General features: G+C 52.5%; 1 protein-coding gene across 5 annotated transcripts in view; it reads right to left on the reverse strand.

Annotated features, from left to right (window-relative positions):
• Positions 1 to 15,977, reverse strand: part of ZBTB17 (zinc finger and BTB domain containing 17) — a 37,223-nt gene that overhangs the window by 5,212 nt on the left and 16,034 nt on the right. For 2 of the 5 annotated variants that reach the window (XM_038377013.2, XM_043499909.1), the window contains 8 exons: positions 13,629 to 13,817; positions 12,568 to 12,747; positions 12,171 to 12,296; positions 7,552 to 7,796; positions 7,327 to 7,469; positions 6,277 to 6,577; positions 2,680 to 2,767; positions 1,421 to 1,537 (listed from right to left, as the gene is read on the reverse strand). In XM_038377013.2, the coding sequence (XP_038232941.1) occupies positions 1,421 to 1,537; positions 2,680 to 2,767; positions 6,277 to 6,577; positions 7,327 to 7,469; positions 7,552 to 7,796; positions 12,171 to 12,296; positions 12,568 to 12,747; positions 13,629 to 13,817 (1,389 nt within the window). Of the gene's footprint in view, positions 1 to 1,420; positions 1,538 to 2,679; positions 2,768 to 6,276; positions 6,578 to 7,263; positions 7,470 to 7,551; positions 7,797 to 12,170; positions 12,297 to 12,567; positions 12,748 to 13,628; positions 13,818 to 15,977 lie in introns of all 5 variants that reach the window. The other 3 variants (XM_038377012.2, XM_043499908.1, XM_043499907.1) reach the window with 2 other exon arrangements.

Below are 15,977 nucleotides of genomic sequence, written 5' to 3' on the forward strand. Positions count from 1 at the left end.
AAAAACAGAGGGGAGATTGATATACACACACAGAGAACATGAAACAATGTAACCCATTGTTTCATGTTCTCTGTGTGTGTATATCAATCTCCCCTCTGTTTTTTCCACCAAATGCATCCGATGAAGTGAGCTGTAGCTCAGGAAAGCTTATGCTCTAATAAATTTGTTAGTCTCTAAGGTGCCACAAGTACTCCTTTTCTTTTTGCGAATACAGACTAACACGGCTGCTACTCTGAAACTTTTCCAATTCTAATATCTCTTTTTTGAGATCTACACGCAGTATTCCAGATGTGGGCATGCCATGGATTTATATAGAGGCAATGGGATATTTTCTGTCTTATGATCTATCCCTTTCCTAATGTTTCCTAATATTCTGTTTACTTTTTTGCCTGCCGCTGCGCAGTGAGTGGATGTTTTCAGAGAACTCTCCACGATGACTCCAAGATCTCTTTCCTGAGTGGGAACAGCTAATTCAGACCCCAGCATTTTGTATGTATAGTTGGGATGATGTTTTCCAACGTGCATTACTTTGCATTTATCAATACTGAATTTAATCTACCATTTTGTCACCTAGTTTTGTGAGATCCCGTTGTAACTCGTCGCAGTCTGCTCTGGACTTAATTATCTTGAGTCATTTTAACGAGCTAAAGGAATGGGCCAGTGTATGGCAGGAGGGGTGTAAAGAGGAGACCATGTCTCAGGCCAGGCCCTGGGCATGTCTGTCACAACAGCACTGTTCCGTTGCTCATCAGCAGTGTGTCATTACTACTGTCACACTGAGCACATCGGCTTCTTATGCCACTTGCTTGACCCCCGGCAGCCAGCAGTCTGTGCTCTGGTGAGTTACAGCCTGGCTGGGCAGGTCGGCTCTACGCTCTCCCAAGTAGAGCTCTGGCACCAAAATGGGGTGAGTGTCAGAGACCCAAAGAATCCACCAGAGACTTCGCTCTTGCTGTTGCACAGAGAGCGCCCAGATAATGCGATGATGAGCAGCAGACCAGTTCTCCGAAGGACCTGGGCACGGTTGTCCCACTACACTGGGCTACGCCGAGTACATACATATGCTCTGGAATCCTGGGACGAGGTAGCACAGGTCCCTGGGCGTGGGGCGGGAGGGGGAGTGCTCTGAAGGGCTGGAAACACACAGCTGCTGTGCTTGTGCACACAGGAGACCCCATTGTTTGTTGCACAACAGACACACGAAACCAAAGCCTCTTGGCAGCTACTGCTGGCACTTGGCAGAGGTCAGAGAGGAGCGTGGCCCTGCAAAGTCAGCCCAGCCCCAGACCTGCTGCTTGCTTGGCTTCCCACCAGCCCCTGCTGTCTCATCAGCAGAGCCGGAGCTGAGTCTAGCCCCCAGAGCAAGAGGATGGGGGTCTCGGGGCCTGGTCTCCCGCTGGCCCAGGCTGGGGTTCCTTACCTGTGTGAATGCGAACGTGCCGCTGCAGGGCCCCAGGGTCTGCGAACTGCCTCTGGCAATGCACACACACATATGGCTTCTCTCCACTGTGGATCCGCAGGTGCCTCTTCAAGTTCCCTTGGAGGACCAGACAAGAGGGAGTCAGTAGCCCAGAGGGCTCTGCGTGCGTGAGCGCTCCCCCCACTCCCTCCAGACTGGCTCGCTCGGTATGTGCTCAGCCGGTGAGAAATCCTCTTGCTCCATGCCCATGGGCCCAGCGAGCAGCCGGCACCAAATGAAAGCGGGGCACTTTCCATGGCCTCATGCCTCCTTAGCTTTCCATTTCTGCTGAGGCCACAGGGACAGGTATTGTTCAGTTACTGAGTGCGACATTCGGGGAGGCCCCGGGATTTCTAGCCTGTTACACAAATACACACTGGCTAGCGTGCTCTCAGCCACACGCAATGCAGCAGGAAGCGAGGGATCCGTGTTATGCCATGAGGGGTGCTTTGCGTTGGCAAACAGCAATCCCGGGGTGGCAGAAATGGCTCAGATCAAGAAGTGACTCTCACTGCCTGACCCTAGCATGGCTTTAGAGGATTTTAGATTTAACTCCCCAGCTGTATTAAATGCTAATGGGCAGCGTTGTCAGCTCTCAGGTTGGCAGCACAGGTCTTGCCGTATTTGGTGTTCTTCTTTAAAGTCCCAGCTCCTGGAGTCAGGTGACTACACAAGAATCTCGGCTTCCATTTTAAAAACCAGAAATTTTCTAGCCTTCATGGCTACAGAGAAAACCCTGTAGCTCTGACCCCTAAAGGCTCAGACACCTGAGGGCAAAGAACCACCACAATTTCATTATTTATTTCTGTTTCAATCATGCATGTCTTAAGCCCAACTCATGATCTTTTGGGGCCTGACTCATGATCCTTGAAGTCTTGGGGCTGATGATAGTGAATAGGGCACCAGCTGTCCCTCTGCCACCTTACTAGGGAGCTAGGCTTGCTTCTAGCAGTGCCAGAAGTTCCTTTTGCTAACCTGAGCAGTGCTTTCTTTCCAAGCAGGAGGTGCCCCTGGGAAATCTTGACCTCAGGGATGTTGCGCCCATGCTGAGTATCTGGTGTCTCACTGAGGAGTAGCTCACCCCACCCCAATGCTTCTTCCCAAGCCAGCCTAAGCACGCAAAGCCACGGCCTCTACTCTAGGTGGCGCTGTCTGCAAATGCCAGGAGACAGCCAAGCGTGGACACGCTTGTACCCAACCACGTGTGCCCCGCGTGGTACCTGACGTGGTGAACTGCTTGCCGCATTCCCGGCACTTCAGTGGCCCGTCCGCGATGTGAATCTTCAAGTGCGCCTTTAAATTCCCCACCTGCAGGAAGACGAAACAGCTCCATTGAGCCTTGCTGCTCCTCTGGGAACAGAGGGATTGCAGTGGGCAGCCCCATGTACATTGGAAGCACATAGGTGGGCAGCATTTAGGGTTGCCAACTTTCTAATCACACAAAACCGAACACCCTTTCCCCCTACCCTGTCCCTTCCCAGAGGCCCTGCCCTTGCCCCACCCTTTCCCTAAGGCCTCATCCCCAGCTCACTCCATCTCCCCTCCCTCTGTCACTCACTCTCCCTCACCCTCTCCCCCACTCATTTTCACCAGGCTGGCTCAGAGGGTTGGAGTGCGGGTCGGGGAGGGGGGGCGCTTAGGGCTCCAGCTGGGGGTGCAAGACCTGGAATGGGGCCGGGGATGAGGGGTTTGGAGTGCAGGAGGGGACTCAGGGCTTGGGAAAGGGGTTGAGATGCAAGCTCCAGCTGGGGGTGTAGGCTCTGGGGTGGGGCCGGGGACGAAGGGTTTGGGGTGCAGGAGGAGACTCAGGCCTGGGGCAGAGGTTCTGGCTGGGGGTGCAGATTCCGGCTGGGGGTTTGGGTTCTGGAGTGGGGCCGGGGATGAGCGGTTTGGGGTGCAGGAGGGGGCTCTGGGCTGGGGCAGGGGTTGGGATGTGGGCTCCGGGAGGGAGTTTGGGTGCGGGTTCCAAGCTAGGGTAGGGAGTTGGGGTGTGGGAAGGGGTGCATGTTCCGGCCGGGTGGAGCTTACCTCAGGTTGCTCCCGGAAGTGACCGGCATGTCCGGCTCCTAGGCAGGGGGACCAGGGAACTAGACGCCACCCCCTCAGCTCCCACTGGCTGTAGTTCCTGGCCAGTGGGAGCTATGGAGCCTCCCTGGCCTCCGCACCGAGGAGTTGGACATGCCAGCCACTTCCAGAAGCCGCGCAGAGCCAGGGAGCCTGCTTTAGCCCCAATGCATCACCAACCGGACTTTCAATGGCCCGATCAGCGGTGCTGATAGGAGCTGCCAGAGCCCCTTTTCGACTGGGCGTTCCGGTCAAAAACCATATGCCTGGCAACCCTAACAGCACTTCAGTGACAATGTTAGCATAGCACAGACGTGTGAAATCTGTTAATCCGCCACTGCTTTGTCCTAGGTTTGTGCTGCATACGTGTGGCAAACTGGCATTTGTGCTGTACACAGATCTGGCCTTGTGGTTCAGGTGCAGGTCCAGGGACACAGGTTCAGCTCCAGCTCTCCCGAGAGGAGGGTGCTGCGGCCTCTCGGACAGCAACAGCCTCGGGAGTGAGATGGAGAAAGGCTGAGGATGCAGCGTTCGCTGGAGACGATCCCGTTGCTAATGCTGCTATCTACGACCGAGCTGAGCAGGGGGCTGGCTCCCTAGGAGCACACTGGGTGCCCAGAACATCCAGCTCAACTAGGAAGCCCCACTCAGTACCTAACTAGAAGCTGAATCTTCACCTCACCTCCCGTACTCAGGAAACTCAAGGCCATGGCGAAGAGAACCTGATATCAAAGAGGACGCTGAAAGATCAGCTCCATAATAAAATACCCATGGAGGTCTGGTTAAGGTGTCCGCCCAGCTGTGAGCCAGTGCAGCCCAGCAATCCAGCATTGCTCCCTAGACCAAAGCCTGGCAAAGGTGCCCACTTCGGTATGGTGCGTCCTTCACACAGACTTGGCAGGAGACCAAGAACCATCAACCTGGTATGAGAGGAAACATCAAGGGGCTGATCGTCTTTGGTTCTGGCTGAGCTCAAGCAGTCCGATGTCAAAACCAGAAGCCACCCAGGCACGTGGCACTAGCCTGTGTTGAAATCAGAAGCTGGCACCATAAAAATGACCCGATTATTGAACCACCCGGGCAAGGTGTATCTAGCTGCTTTTCTCTGTGCAAACTGTGTCATTGCAACCTCTAGGGTATGTCAGAAAAGCCGCCGGAGAAATCAAGGAAACTCAACCCGCCCCACCTCCTATAGACAGCACCATCAGAGGAAGGCTGGTCCAGGGTGCTAGAACTCAGGAGACCCCCCGCGCTTCCTTGGGCAAGTCAGTCTCCCTGTGTCTCAGCTCCTGATCTATACAACGGGGACAGTAGCCTGCCATGCTGCACAGGGGCGTGCAAGACAAATACACTGGAGAGCATGAGGTGCTCAATACCACTTTAATGGAGGCCAGACAAGTATCTATGACTGATGTCTATGTTTAGAATGTGTCCTAAAGGTCGACGAACCTGGGACCTCCCTTCCCACATTGGTTTGGTGTCCTTCCTCTGTGAGTCCAGGGGCTGTCACAACATGCTCCTCAGATTTCACCTGTTGGGATGCAGCAGGAGGGGGAAGGCAGGACTTTGGCTAGCTAGAGGGTTTTGCAGAGCAAAACCTACATCCTGAATTCCAGCCAAGGAAAAATCACCAGAGGCCAGTGCAGTGTAAGGGCCTGGGAAGAACATTCTCTGTACAAGAAACACCCGAAGGAAGAGGATGCAGGTAGGGATGCCCGTCTCAGTGCAGAGGTGCCTGTACACTTTGCCAAGCTGCTCACTTCGACACGACCTATCGCTCTGCTCTACACAGGACAGTTCTGCTCGCCAAAGTCAGCGAGAGTTTTGCACTGATTTCCAGGGGAGCAGGATCCGACACTAATCCCCCATCACCCAGAGGCTGTGAAAGATGGTTTGGAGTCAGGTCCTGGCCACTAACAAGATCCTGCACTGGGAAAGGGAGTGGGGGTTACGCGGGAAAGATGACAGCTCCCCAGATGCTGCCAAGCCAAAGCCTCTGCCCAAATAAGAGTTGGAGTCAGAAAACCTGAGTTCTCTTTCTGGCTCGCTGCGACACGGGGTGAATCAATCACCTCCCTCTCCGTGCCTCAGTTTCTCCATCTGTAAAATGGGGACGATCGAACCTCTCACAGAACTAGCATGTAGGTATTCAGACACCGAGGTGATAGGCATGGCATAAGAACCTGTACAGAGCAGAACAGAGTTTGGGAGGGGGACCTACTCCAGTGTGGCAGGCTGCTCTCTAGTTCTCCACGGAGGACTTTGACATGAAGTCATGGCTCAGTTACAGCCCCTCCAGGTCTCCCTGGGCTCTTCGGGACTTCCAGGTGTAAAAGTCGCAGTTTGACGAGGAGGAGGACAAAGTGCTAACTTTGACCTGGGGGCCCAAAGCACACCCCAGAGCCAAGCACAGCACAGGCAGCCCCCGAAATGCAGCTTGCAGCCACCGGCCAGTTCACTGGGAGCCTGACCCAAAGCCTATGGAAGAATCAGTGGGAGCCTTCCCAGGGGCCTCGGATAAGACCCCATAGCAAACAGGAGATGCAGCCCAGAGAGACCCATTTACCGTGATCGGCCTCCCTCCAGCGGCTCTGGATTCGAGGCTGGTGAATGCAACCCAACCAGCAACTTCTCTGGCAGACAGAAGGACAAGCAAGTCGCTGCGAGGGTGGCTTGCTGCCCACAGGCGCTGGGGGTGCCCCTGGAGGTCCTGGCAAGCTGTCGGAGGAGCTCCCCAGCTGCCGTCAACTCACCTGATTGAATTTCTTGTCACAGTGAGGACACTTGTGCTCCTTGTCTGTGTCGTGCGTCTCCAGGTGGCGCATCTTGGAGGTGGGATCGGAGAAGGAGCGCCCGCAGTAGTCACACTGGTAGGGCTTTTCGCCACTGTGCACCAGCTGGTGCCGTTTGAGGTTGCCCGAAGTGGTGAAGAGCTTGCCGCAGTCGTCACACCGGTACTTGGCCTCTCCCGTGTGCCGCTTCTTGTGCAGGTTCAGCAGGCTGATGAGCCGGTAGCTCTTGCCGCACTCTTCGCAGCCATAGGGCTTCAGAGGGCTGAAAGAGGGATTCAGACGGGACTGAGGGACTCCACACGGCAGCCAGGTGGCTTGTCTGTTCAGGACAGACATTTCTGATCCTTCTCCTTTTGGCAGCTCTAAGATCAACCCTCACACAAGTCACCTGCCTAGAGAGTCAACATAGGCATGTTCTGGAATACCTCCCTGCACCAAGATGTCCGCACCAGAGACGAGGACTCCAGTGGGCAGTAATGGGTAAGATCTGCCATAGCCAGGCAACAGAGATGGGTTGTTCCCTGGGTCAAAGAGACTCCACCCCTTTAGAAGCATTATAGTGAGCCGGGGGCAAGAGCAGGCAGAGGGAGAATTAGACGGTGCATCAATCTGGCTGGAGTGGCGTTCACTCTGTTAGCAGCCCCTCACTCCTCCTCCTAAGCCCCCTCAACCTCCCAGCTACTGGCATGCACTGATGGGATCTGCAGCCCATCCAGGCATCCCCATGCTAGGGTTAATCTAGCTAGCTTGATAAAAATAAAAGTGAGAATGTGGCAGTGCAGGCTGTCCAGCCAGTACGTACGTGGGGAGCATCAGGTGGGCTTGGGCAGCCCACAGCACAGCATCCACACTTCTGTTTCTACTGAGCTAGCTAGATTAAAGCTAGCATGGGTACGTCTACATGAGCTGCAGCTCACACACCTGGCTGCAGTGCAGGCCGGCACTGACCTCAGCTGCAGTGAAGAGCAGGCGCTCACTGGCATGTTGTTCTCGGTTGGCAGCAAGCCGTACCTGTGTGTCTTCTCGTGGGCTTTGCAGGCCGCCGGGTCGGAGAACGCTTTGTTACATTCCCTGCAAGAAAAAGGCTTTTCTCCGGTGTGGATCCGGATGTGCCGCTTGAAGTTACCGGTGTGTGTGAATTCCTTTCCGCAGTCCTACGGACAAAGACACACGGAGTAAAGAGCCAGCCCCACAGTGGTCCAGGGGAGGCCCGGGAGGAAGCTGCTCTCGCCTTACCTCACACTTGTGAGTCACCGAGCCATAGGCTTTTGACTCAGTCCTGTCGCTGTAGGTGCCTGATCGCAGCAGCCTGGCTTCCCCGGAGTTCTCCTGCCCGGAGTCTGTGCCCCCTGACTCGATATCCTCGGGGCTGTCTCCGTTTTCCAACCGTGGCTTCTCTTCCTCTGAGATTTTGGCTTCCTCCTCTTCCTCCACTGTCGTTTCCTCCTCTTCCTCCTTCCCCTCCAGCTCCACCTCCATTTCTGCAGGTTTAGGAGACAGAGGGATGCTGAAAACCAGGAATAAAAGGTAGGAGACAAAAATCCAACTGCGGCATTGCACATGGTTAATAAAACAAGCCTGGACACTTTGGAGACAAAGACCCTGGTGTGAGAGCTGGTTGGAAAAGGGAGTTACTCCCCCAGGGGACATTCTGAGTTTTTGGCAGAAACAAAAAATCAAAACCTGAATTTTTTCGGCTGAAAATCAAAAAAGTTTGGAATCTGACAGGCAGCCATAGCGCTGCATGCTTCCAGTCTCCTCTAGATACCAGGCTCCCTGCTTAGACTCCATCTGCCATGGTGGGCCACAGCCCCTGCCCTGGGTGAGGGGAGGGGGTGCATCATAGCAGTCACATGGCCACAAAGCACCAGGGGAAACGAAATCTGGCCGGGGAGTCCAACCCAGAGCAGGGATTGGGAATATGAGACACCTGAACTACAATTCCTATGAGGATCCATGGTTTTATTTGAGAATTGTAAGATTTTGGTTTTCAGCTATTCGGGTTGATGAAAAAAAAAGAAATCTAAATTTTCCATGGAAAGCAGACATTTTTTGTTTTTTTTTGTTTTTTTTTTTTTGCAAAATTTTGTTTAGATGCCAAACTGTTTTTTTTTTTGGCAAAAATAGGTTTTGATGGAAAGTTTCCAACCAACCCTGCTATATGTAGTTCCTAAATATGGGTCCCAGGCTTAAGGGACCAGTGACGGTATACAGCCAGTGATGAGCTGCCAAAATCTTAACAACTGGTTCCCTTCACATCATACGAGGGGGTCGTGGCCCACCCCCTGGGACTCCTGCCCCATCCAACCCCTAGCATTCCTTGACACCATCCCCCGGGGACCCCTGCCCCATCCACCCCCCTCCCCTGTCCCCGACTGCCCCCAGAACTGGGCAGGAGTGTCTTGTGGGCCATCCTAGTGAGTGCGCACCCTGCCCCGCTCCTAAGAGCCAAAGGGACCTGACAGAGGGCGAGGTGGGGAGTCCCAGGGGTGCTTACCTGGGGCGGCTCCCAGGAAGCATCTGGCAGGTCCCTTTGGCTCCTAGAGGTGGGGTAGCGAAGCTGGGGGGGAGCAGGGAGAGCGGCTGCTCCCCCCACTAATCACATCAAAAATGGCGCCTTAGGCACCGACTCCCTGGGTGCTCCGGGGCTGGAGCACCCACGGGGAAAATTTGGTGGGTGCAGAGCACCCACCGGCAGCTCCCCGCCCCATGCCCGGCCCCAGCTCTGCCCCTGAATGCGCCGCCCCGCTCTGCTTCTCTGCCCCCTGCCGTCCTATGAATCAGCTGTTTACACGGGAAGCCTGGGAGAAGCAGAGAAGCGGTTGAGGAGCAAGCAGTGGCTTGGCGCTCAGGCCCAGGGAGGCGGAGGTGAGCTGGGGCGGGGAGCAGTTCCCCCGCGTGCCCCCCGGGTTACTTGCTGCGGTGCGGGCCGCCCTCCTCGTGCCCCCCCACCCCAGCTCACCTCCACTCCACCTCCTTGGGCTTGAGTGCGAAGCTGCCGCTTGCTTCTCAGCCCTCCCAGGTTTCCCGCGCGAACAGCTGATTCATGGGAAACCGGGGGAGGGGAAGGGGGACGGGGAAGCAGAGCGGGGCGGTGCATTCAGGGGAGGAGGTGGAGCAGAGGTGAGGTGAGCTGGGGCTGGGCGGGGAGCTGCCGGTGGGTGCCTCAGAGCACCCACAGAGCCTAAGGCGCCACTTTTGGCCGGTTGTTAAATTTAGAAGCCCTTTTAGAACCGGTTGTCCCGCGTGGGACAACCGGTTCTAAAAGGGCTTCTAAATTTAACAACTGGTTCCAGCGAACCGGCTCCAGCTCACCACTGGATACGGCCTTTCACTTCTAGGTCACTGATGCAAACAGTCGGGAGTGACTGAAAGATCTTTCCCCGGCGCGCTGTTTGGTGGCCCCCGTCTGACGATCTCAGTTCAGTTCCCATTGGACAGGTGCTTACACAGCAGTAAATCCACCATCAACTGAGTGGCTGGCAGGCTCAGCAGTTTCCATGGACTGAATGGGAACCCAAGCTACGCCACCAGGTGGGAGTGGGGCAGCTGGCAGGACAGCACTGGAGAGCTTGCATTGCTGTTGTCTGTGGGGTACCTGTGCTGTACATAGAAGGCTCCTGTTTCCAGGTCTGTCCTTTGTTCAGAACCTACTCCCAGAGTCTCTTGTAAAAATGCAATTATATGGCCATGCAAATGGACCTCTAACTGTCACTTCTTGCTGAAATTGCTACACCTTATAAATATGATATGGGACGTGTTCGGCATTTAAAGAAGCAGTGCACAAGGAGTTTGGGGCTTCTGACCAGCCAGCCTTCCCCAAGCCCGCCAGAGGTGAAAGTAAGCCGTACACCCCGGTACGGCATACTGATAAGAGCCGGTGCGCCGTACTGGGACCGGCTTTCCCAGTGGGCAATTTAAAGCCTTGGGGTAGTGGCGGCGGGGCTGAGGTGGGGATTTAAAGGGCCCCAGAGCTCCAGCCGCTGCTACCGCCCCGGCCCTTTAAATCCCTGCCACCACTACCCCAGGGCTCGGGCAGCAGGGCTCAGACAGGGATTTAAAGGGCTTGGGGCTCCGGCAGCCACTACCACAGTGGAGCCCCAGGCCCTTTAAAGCTCTGCCAGAGCCCAGAGCAGTGGTGGCAGCCAGGAGCCCCCAGGGCTCCTCAGTGATTTAAAGGGTCCGGGGCTCCACTGTGGTAGTGGCAGCTGGAGCCCTAGGCCCTTTAAATCTCCCCCGAGTCCCGGGGTTCCCAGCTGCCTCTGCAGCTGGTAGCTCGGGGGTGATTTAAAGGGCCGCAGGCTCCCAGCCACCACTACCTCAGCTGGAGCCCTGGCCCTTTAAATCAAGATTTAAAGGGCCTGGGGATTTAAGGCCACGTCTCTTCCAGTTGAGGCCACGCCCCCTGCGCAGGTAAGTCCTCTAACTTACTTTCACCCCTGACGCCCGTACACTTCCTAAAGTGCACAGAAGTTGGAACTGATTTGATCCCTCCGTGCCCTTCTGCTGTTTGCATGCTGGAGAGGCAGAGAGGGCTCAGCGAACAGGGCCACCCAGATCTGGGGTCCCCAACATAATTCAGGTCTAATGTGCTGCCTAGGACATGGGGCCTCTCTCATTGCTTGGGAACCAAGACCTGCAACTGCTTTAATGGGAAAAATTGTCTAGAGTTACTGTGACTTCTCTATGTGCCTCTATTAAAGCTACTGAAATGCTTTTACTAACATCAGAGGGGCAGCTGGGTTAGTCTGTATCCACAAAAACGAGGAGTCCGGTGGCACCTTAAAGACTAACAGATTTATTTGGGCATAAGCTTTTGTGGGTAAAAAAACCCCCACTTCTTCAGACGCAGGGAGTGAAAATTACAGATGCAGGCATAAAACTACTGACACACGAAGAGAAGGGAGTTACCTTACAAGTGGAGAACCAGTGTTGACAAGGTGGATGTGGTCCACTCCCAATAATTGATGAGGAGGTGTCAATACCAAGAGAGGGAAAATTGCCTTCTTGTCATGTGTCAGTAGTTTTATGCCTGCATCTGTAATTTTCACTCCATGCATCTGAAGAAGTGGAGTTTTTTTACCCACGAAAGGTTATGCCCAAATAAATCTGTTAGTCTTTAAGGTGCCATCGGACTCCTCATTCTTTTTCTCATAGTTCTTGGTGTTTCACAACAACTCCCCCATGCCTGGCTCACCTGCCCAGCCATGGTATGCTGAAGGGCTAGGTTTCCTGCTCCCCTAGAGGTATTAGCTTTTTGCCAGCATGAAAGGGATCTAAGTTTATGTATACAAATCCCAGGGAAGTCCCGTGCTTTCAAACAGGATGTATCTAACAAGCAGGATGATCCTCAGTTCCTGTATTTGCAAATGTAAGCTCCTGCACCAATGAAAACTACAGCCCTTAAAATTCCCAACTTAAGCTCCAGCTATTTGCTGCTCAGAGCAATGCAATCCTGATGTACTTGACAAACTAGACAGCCCAGGCTGCAGATTTCATGGCCTGCTGCAACAGCAAGGGCTGTATAGCATACAGTGACACCTGTTCCCATCTGACTTCACGTCCTTCTGTGGCATTTAACTCGGGCCTGTTCCCTGTGGAGCTGGGAGCAGCCAAGTATCTGGGCGAGAACCAGAGGGAGCAATGAGCTCCACACTGGTGAAATCAAACACACAGGGCAGAAACATCTGACTAGTATGGGGGTGTAGCCATGAGGAGCCTGGGGTCTGGAGCTATTCCTCTAGGCCTAAGGAGGTGGAGATGACAAAACTGGATGTAAGGGGGGGGGGAGTTACTGTCCCTGCTTTCATTTCAAAATGGCAAACCACCATCCTGTGCCAGCTGTAGGTCAGCACCTTGCTCTGAACTCTGGGAGGAGCTGCACTTTGCAGCCGGGCTGGCACTGTTGGGCCCGGTACCCTCTGGCTGCTGGCTACTGGGCACCTCAGAGGGAGAGTCCTCCCGTACAGCATCGCCTGCACCTAGAAACAAAGAAGAGCACATTCGAACCATTCACTGCGACGGCTGCGATGTGCTGTGCGGAAATAGGGCAGCCTGGCAGCAGCTCAGCTAAACAGATCCCTGGGGGTGGGGAGGGCAGAGCATGGAGGGCTGTGGAAAGGATTAGAAGAGAGTAAGGGGTATGGGGGAGGCGAAAGGCTGCCCCAAGGGCTAGTGGCAGCACAAGTGAAGGCATGGAGCCGGGAAGCTTAATTACCTTCACTTTCTATACATAACCTTCCTCAGGCTGACCTGCTCTGTCGCTGGTCTCCTTGCTGCCCTCCTCCTCAGGCTCTTTCTCCTTTGGCTTTGCTGCAGCCTCCATCACCTCCTCCTCCTCTTGTCTATCTGACGGGACCTGCTCAGCTTTGTCGAGTTCACCGAGCGTTTCTGCTGCTGCTGGTTTACCTTCTTCAGGTGCTTTTTCATCCCCTGCAGGGGAAACACGCACAAGCAAACCACGCTCCCTTCACATTCGGAGACGACAGAGGGGCAAAGCAACCAGAACTGCTGCACTGTACTCTCCGAGAGTCCAAACAACGGACACAGCAGTCAGAAAGGCCAGCCAATAGCACTAATTGTCTTAAGATGCTATCAACACATACTAACAGTGGGACAAGAAAGGAAAACAAACATTTAGTAGCAAACACATAATGCCTGGTGCCATCCATGGGGGTTAGACAGATACAAAAGCTTCATCTATATCTGGGAGGATAAGTTAGGGGGAACAGATTTAAGCTAGGACTCATGACTTGCAATACTGAAACATGCTGCATGTCTGACCAATCTTAGCGCACCAAATCCCTGTCCCCTAAGTCTTGCAAGTGCCAAGATTAGGATTTGGAGCCATTGAAGCTACAGAAAGGGACAGAGAAGCCAATGACCAGGAGATGGACCTTGCCAGGTGTAGCTGTGCTCTTCATCTGGTAAACTGGCAACGCTGCCCCCAAAGCCTGGGAGCCAATGTTCTGCATTCCGATCTGCGGCTTTACAGGCCACATGCACAGCTTGGGGTGACCTCACCTGCACCTTCCTTACATTTCTTTTGGAAGGAAATGGTTCTTTATTGACTGACTAACCACTGAGTTCACCACAATCTACAGGCCAGCTTATTACAGTAAAGAAAACATCTGGCTGGGGATGGATCAATGTTTAGCTTCTTCTCTCAGCGCCTTCCTGATTTAAGTATGCTTCAGTAACAGATCCACACTAAAGAGAGCAATCAAATCCTGGCTAAACCAGCATCCCTGAGAACCGTTTTGAACATATTCCTACTGGGAACGGGAAGCCCCGGGGGTAAGAGGGCTGCATACCGGTCACTTCAGGGACCTTGTGGCTTTCTGAATTGGGTTCGGCTGACACGGTGAGAGACTTCAAAGCATTGCAAGCACTGACAATTTCCTGCATCTGGAGAAAACCGGCAACTGCTAGCACATCCTCCACGTTCTCTGGGCTCAGGCTGAGCTTGGCTGTGTACATGAACTCCAGTACCTGGCCAAGGCCTGCGAGAAAACAAACCCAGAAATAAAATAAACACAAATCAAAGCTCCAGAGATGAGTGGCCTTTTTCATAGCAAGCTAAGTTGCCAACATTTTAGAGACTGAACATGCACTAGTGACTGAAGGCCAGATTTTTTAAAGGGATTTAGGTGGCTAACTCCCATTGATTCAAAGGCCCTAGCAACTTATCCTATATGCTGCAATAAAACTCCCTGAAAAGCCTACCCGAAACTATGCCAGATTCTTACTTTCTAGGTAAGAATAACAAATAATTATACTTTAACCAGCTGATGCCATTGTTAGTATTAGTTTAGCACAAGGGGGGGGAGATAAAATTCTGTAGGCTGAAATAATTAAGATATGGAACCCAGCGAGTGTGATAGTCTGTACCCTTATGTTCATCCTTTTTATAAGACTATGATAAATTTTGTACAAAGTATGCCTTGTGAGGTATCATTCGAAAACGCATAATCTGCTGAACATTATTGTCCTGGTAAAACATATGTGGCCACAGTGTTACTGTATAAGACATATTCCAAGTCTAGGGAAGCAGCCCAAACCAGTTCACCAGAGACAAAAGGCAAACTGATGCCTCAGCCAAGTGTCAACAAAATCAAATGGAGCATCACCTGGGTAAACAGCCTTTCTTTGGCAGGAAGAAAGATGTGAGCGAGAAGTTTACATCTTGGCAATAGAACAGCTGGGGGTTCCCGTGCAAACAGATTGGCTATTGCCTAAACCCCAGCTGGTGATGATTCTCAAAGAGGAGGCAAAGATATAAAAATCACGTCACCTCTCACCTCTACTCACAGCATCAACGTTTGAAAGAAAAAGGAAGCATCATTGAACTGGGGGAGTGGTCTTGGCTGAAGGGATCCAGCCAGATAGCTGTGAGCAGGTGGTAAGAGAAACCTTTTGTGTTGAATTCACTTAACTTGTTAAGTTAGGTATTAGTTGCATTTTATCTTTTATCTCTTTGTAACCAATTCTGACTTTTATGCCTCATTACTTGTAATCACTTAAAATCTATCTTTCTGTAGTTAACAAACTTGTTTTATTGTTTTATCTAGACCAGTGTGTGTTTGGATTGAAGTGTTTGGGAAACTCCATTTGAGATACCCTGGTTTGTGCATATCATTTTCTATTAATGAAATGTCGGACTTTCTATGAGCTTGTGTTGCACAGAAGGAAAGAGCTGGGAAGTACAAAACCTGGCTAACATTTCTGGGGACAAGTCTGGGACTAGGAATATGCTGATGTCACTCTGCAATACAGTTCAGGAGTGGTTGGCTAGAAGCATTCATATAACTCAGCTGGGAGTAATTTACATGCTAGAGGCTGTGTGATAGCAGACCAGGAGTGGTTGCTCTCACAGTGAAGCAGTGTAAAAGGCACCCCAGATTGGAGAATTGAGGGGACCCAGCAGTTTAGCAGTCCAGACTGTACCCTGGGGAATGTCAGAGCGAGGCAGGATGATTCTGTGGTTATGGCTCTAGATTGGGACTCAGGAGACCTGGGTTCAATTCCTGACTCTGCCACAGATGCTCTGTGTGGCCTTGGGTGAGTCGCTTCCCCTCTCTGGGCCTCATTGCCCCATCTGTAAAATGAGGATAATAATACTTCCGTTCTCTCATCCTTTGGCTTGTCTGTTTTGACTGGAAATTCTTTGAAGCAGGAACGGTCTCTGATGACGGTGTTAGTACAGAGCCTAGCATAACGGGCCCTGCATCTTGGTGGGAGCCTTTATGTGCTAATGCAAGACAACTAATTAATCTTCTTCTAATATTAACAATAAAAATCTTCCTGTTCTACTCTAAGACCATTAGCTTCCAGACGTGATGCACATCTGTCCAACCACACATACTGAAGTAATAGCTATTGGGCATATACTATATATTGGCAGGATCATTGTTTCCCTTTTCCCTTTAGATGATTGTTAGACAGCTATCTCTATAGTGGTGCGTGTTTGTATGCGGTACTGGCCAAATAGGAATCCAAAAGGTTGTATCTGGCTGGCTGTTGAGCTGCCATAGGGGTGAGTTAGGGAATTACAACAGACGAGCAAGTCCCACGTCTGTACCTAGTATGTTGGTTGAAAGGATAACTAAAAATAGAACAACAAAACACCTGGAAGATCATGATATGATGGGTCTCATCTCACT

The sequence above is a fragment of the Dermochelys coriacea genome, chromosome 18, assembly GCF_009764565.3.
Source record: "Dermochelys coriacea isolate rDerCor1 chromosome 18, rDerCor1.pri.v4, whole genome shotgun sequence".
Lineage (NCBI taxonomy): Eukaryota > Metazoa > Chordata > Testudines > Dermochelyidae > Dermochelys > Dermochelys coriacea.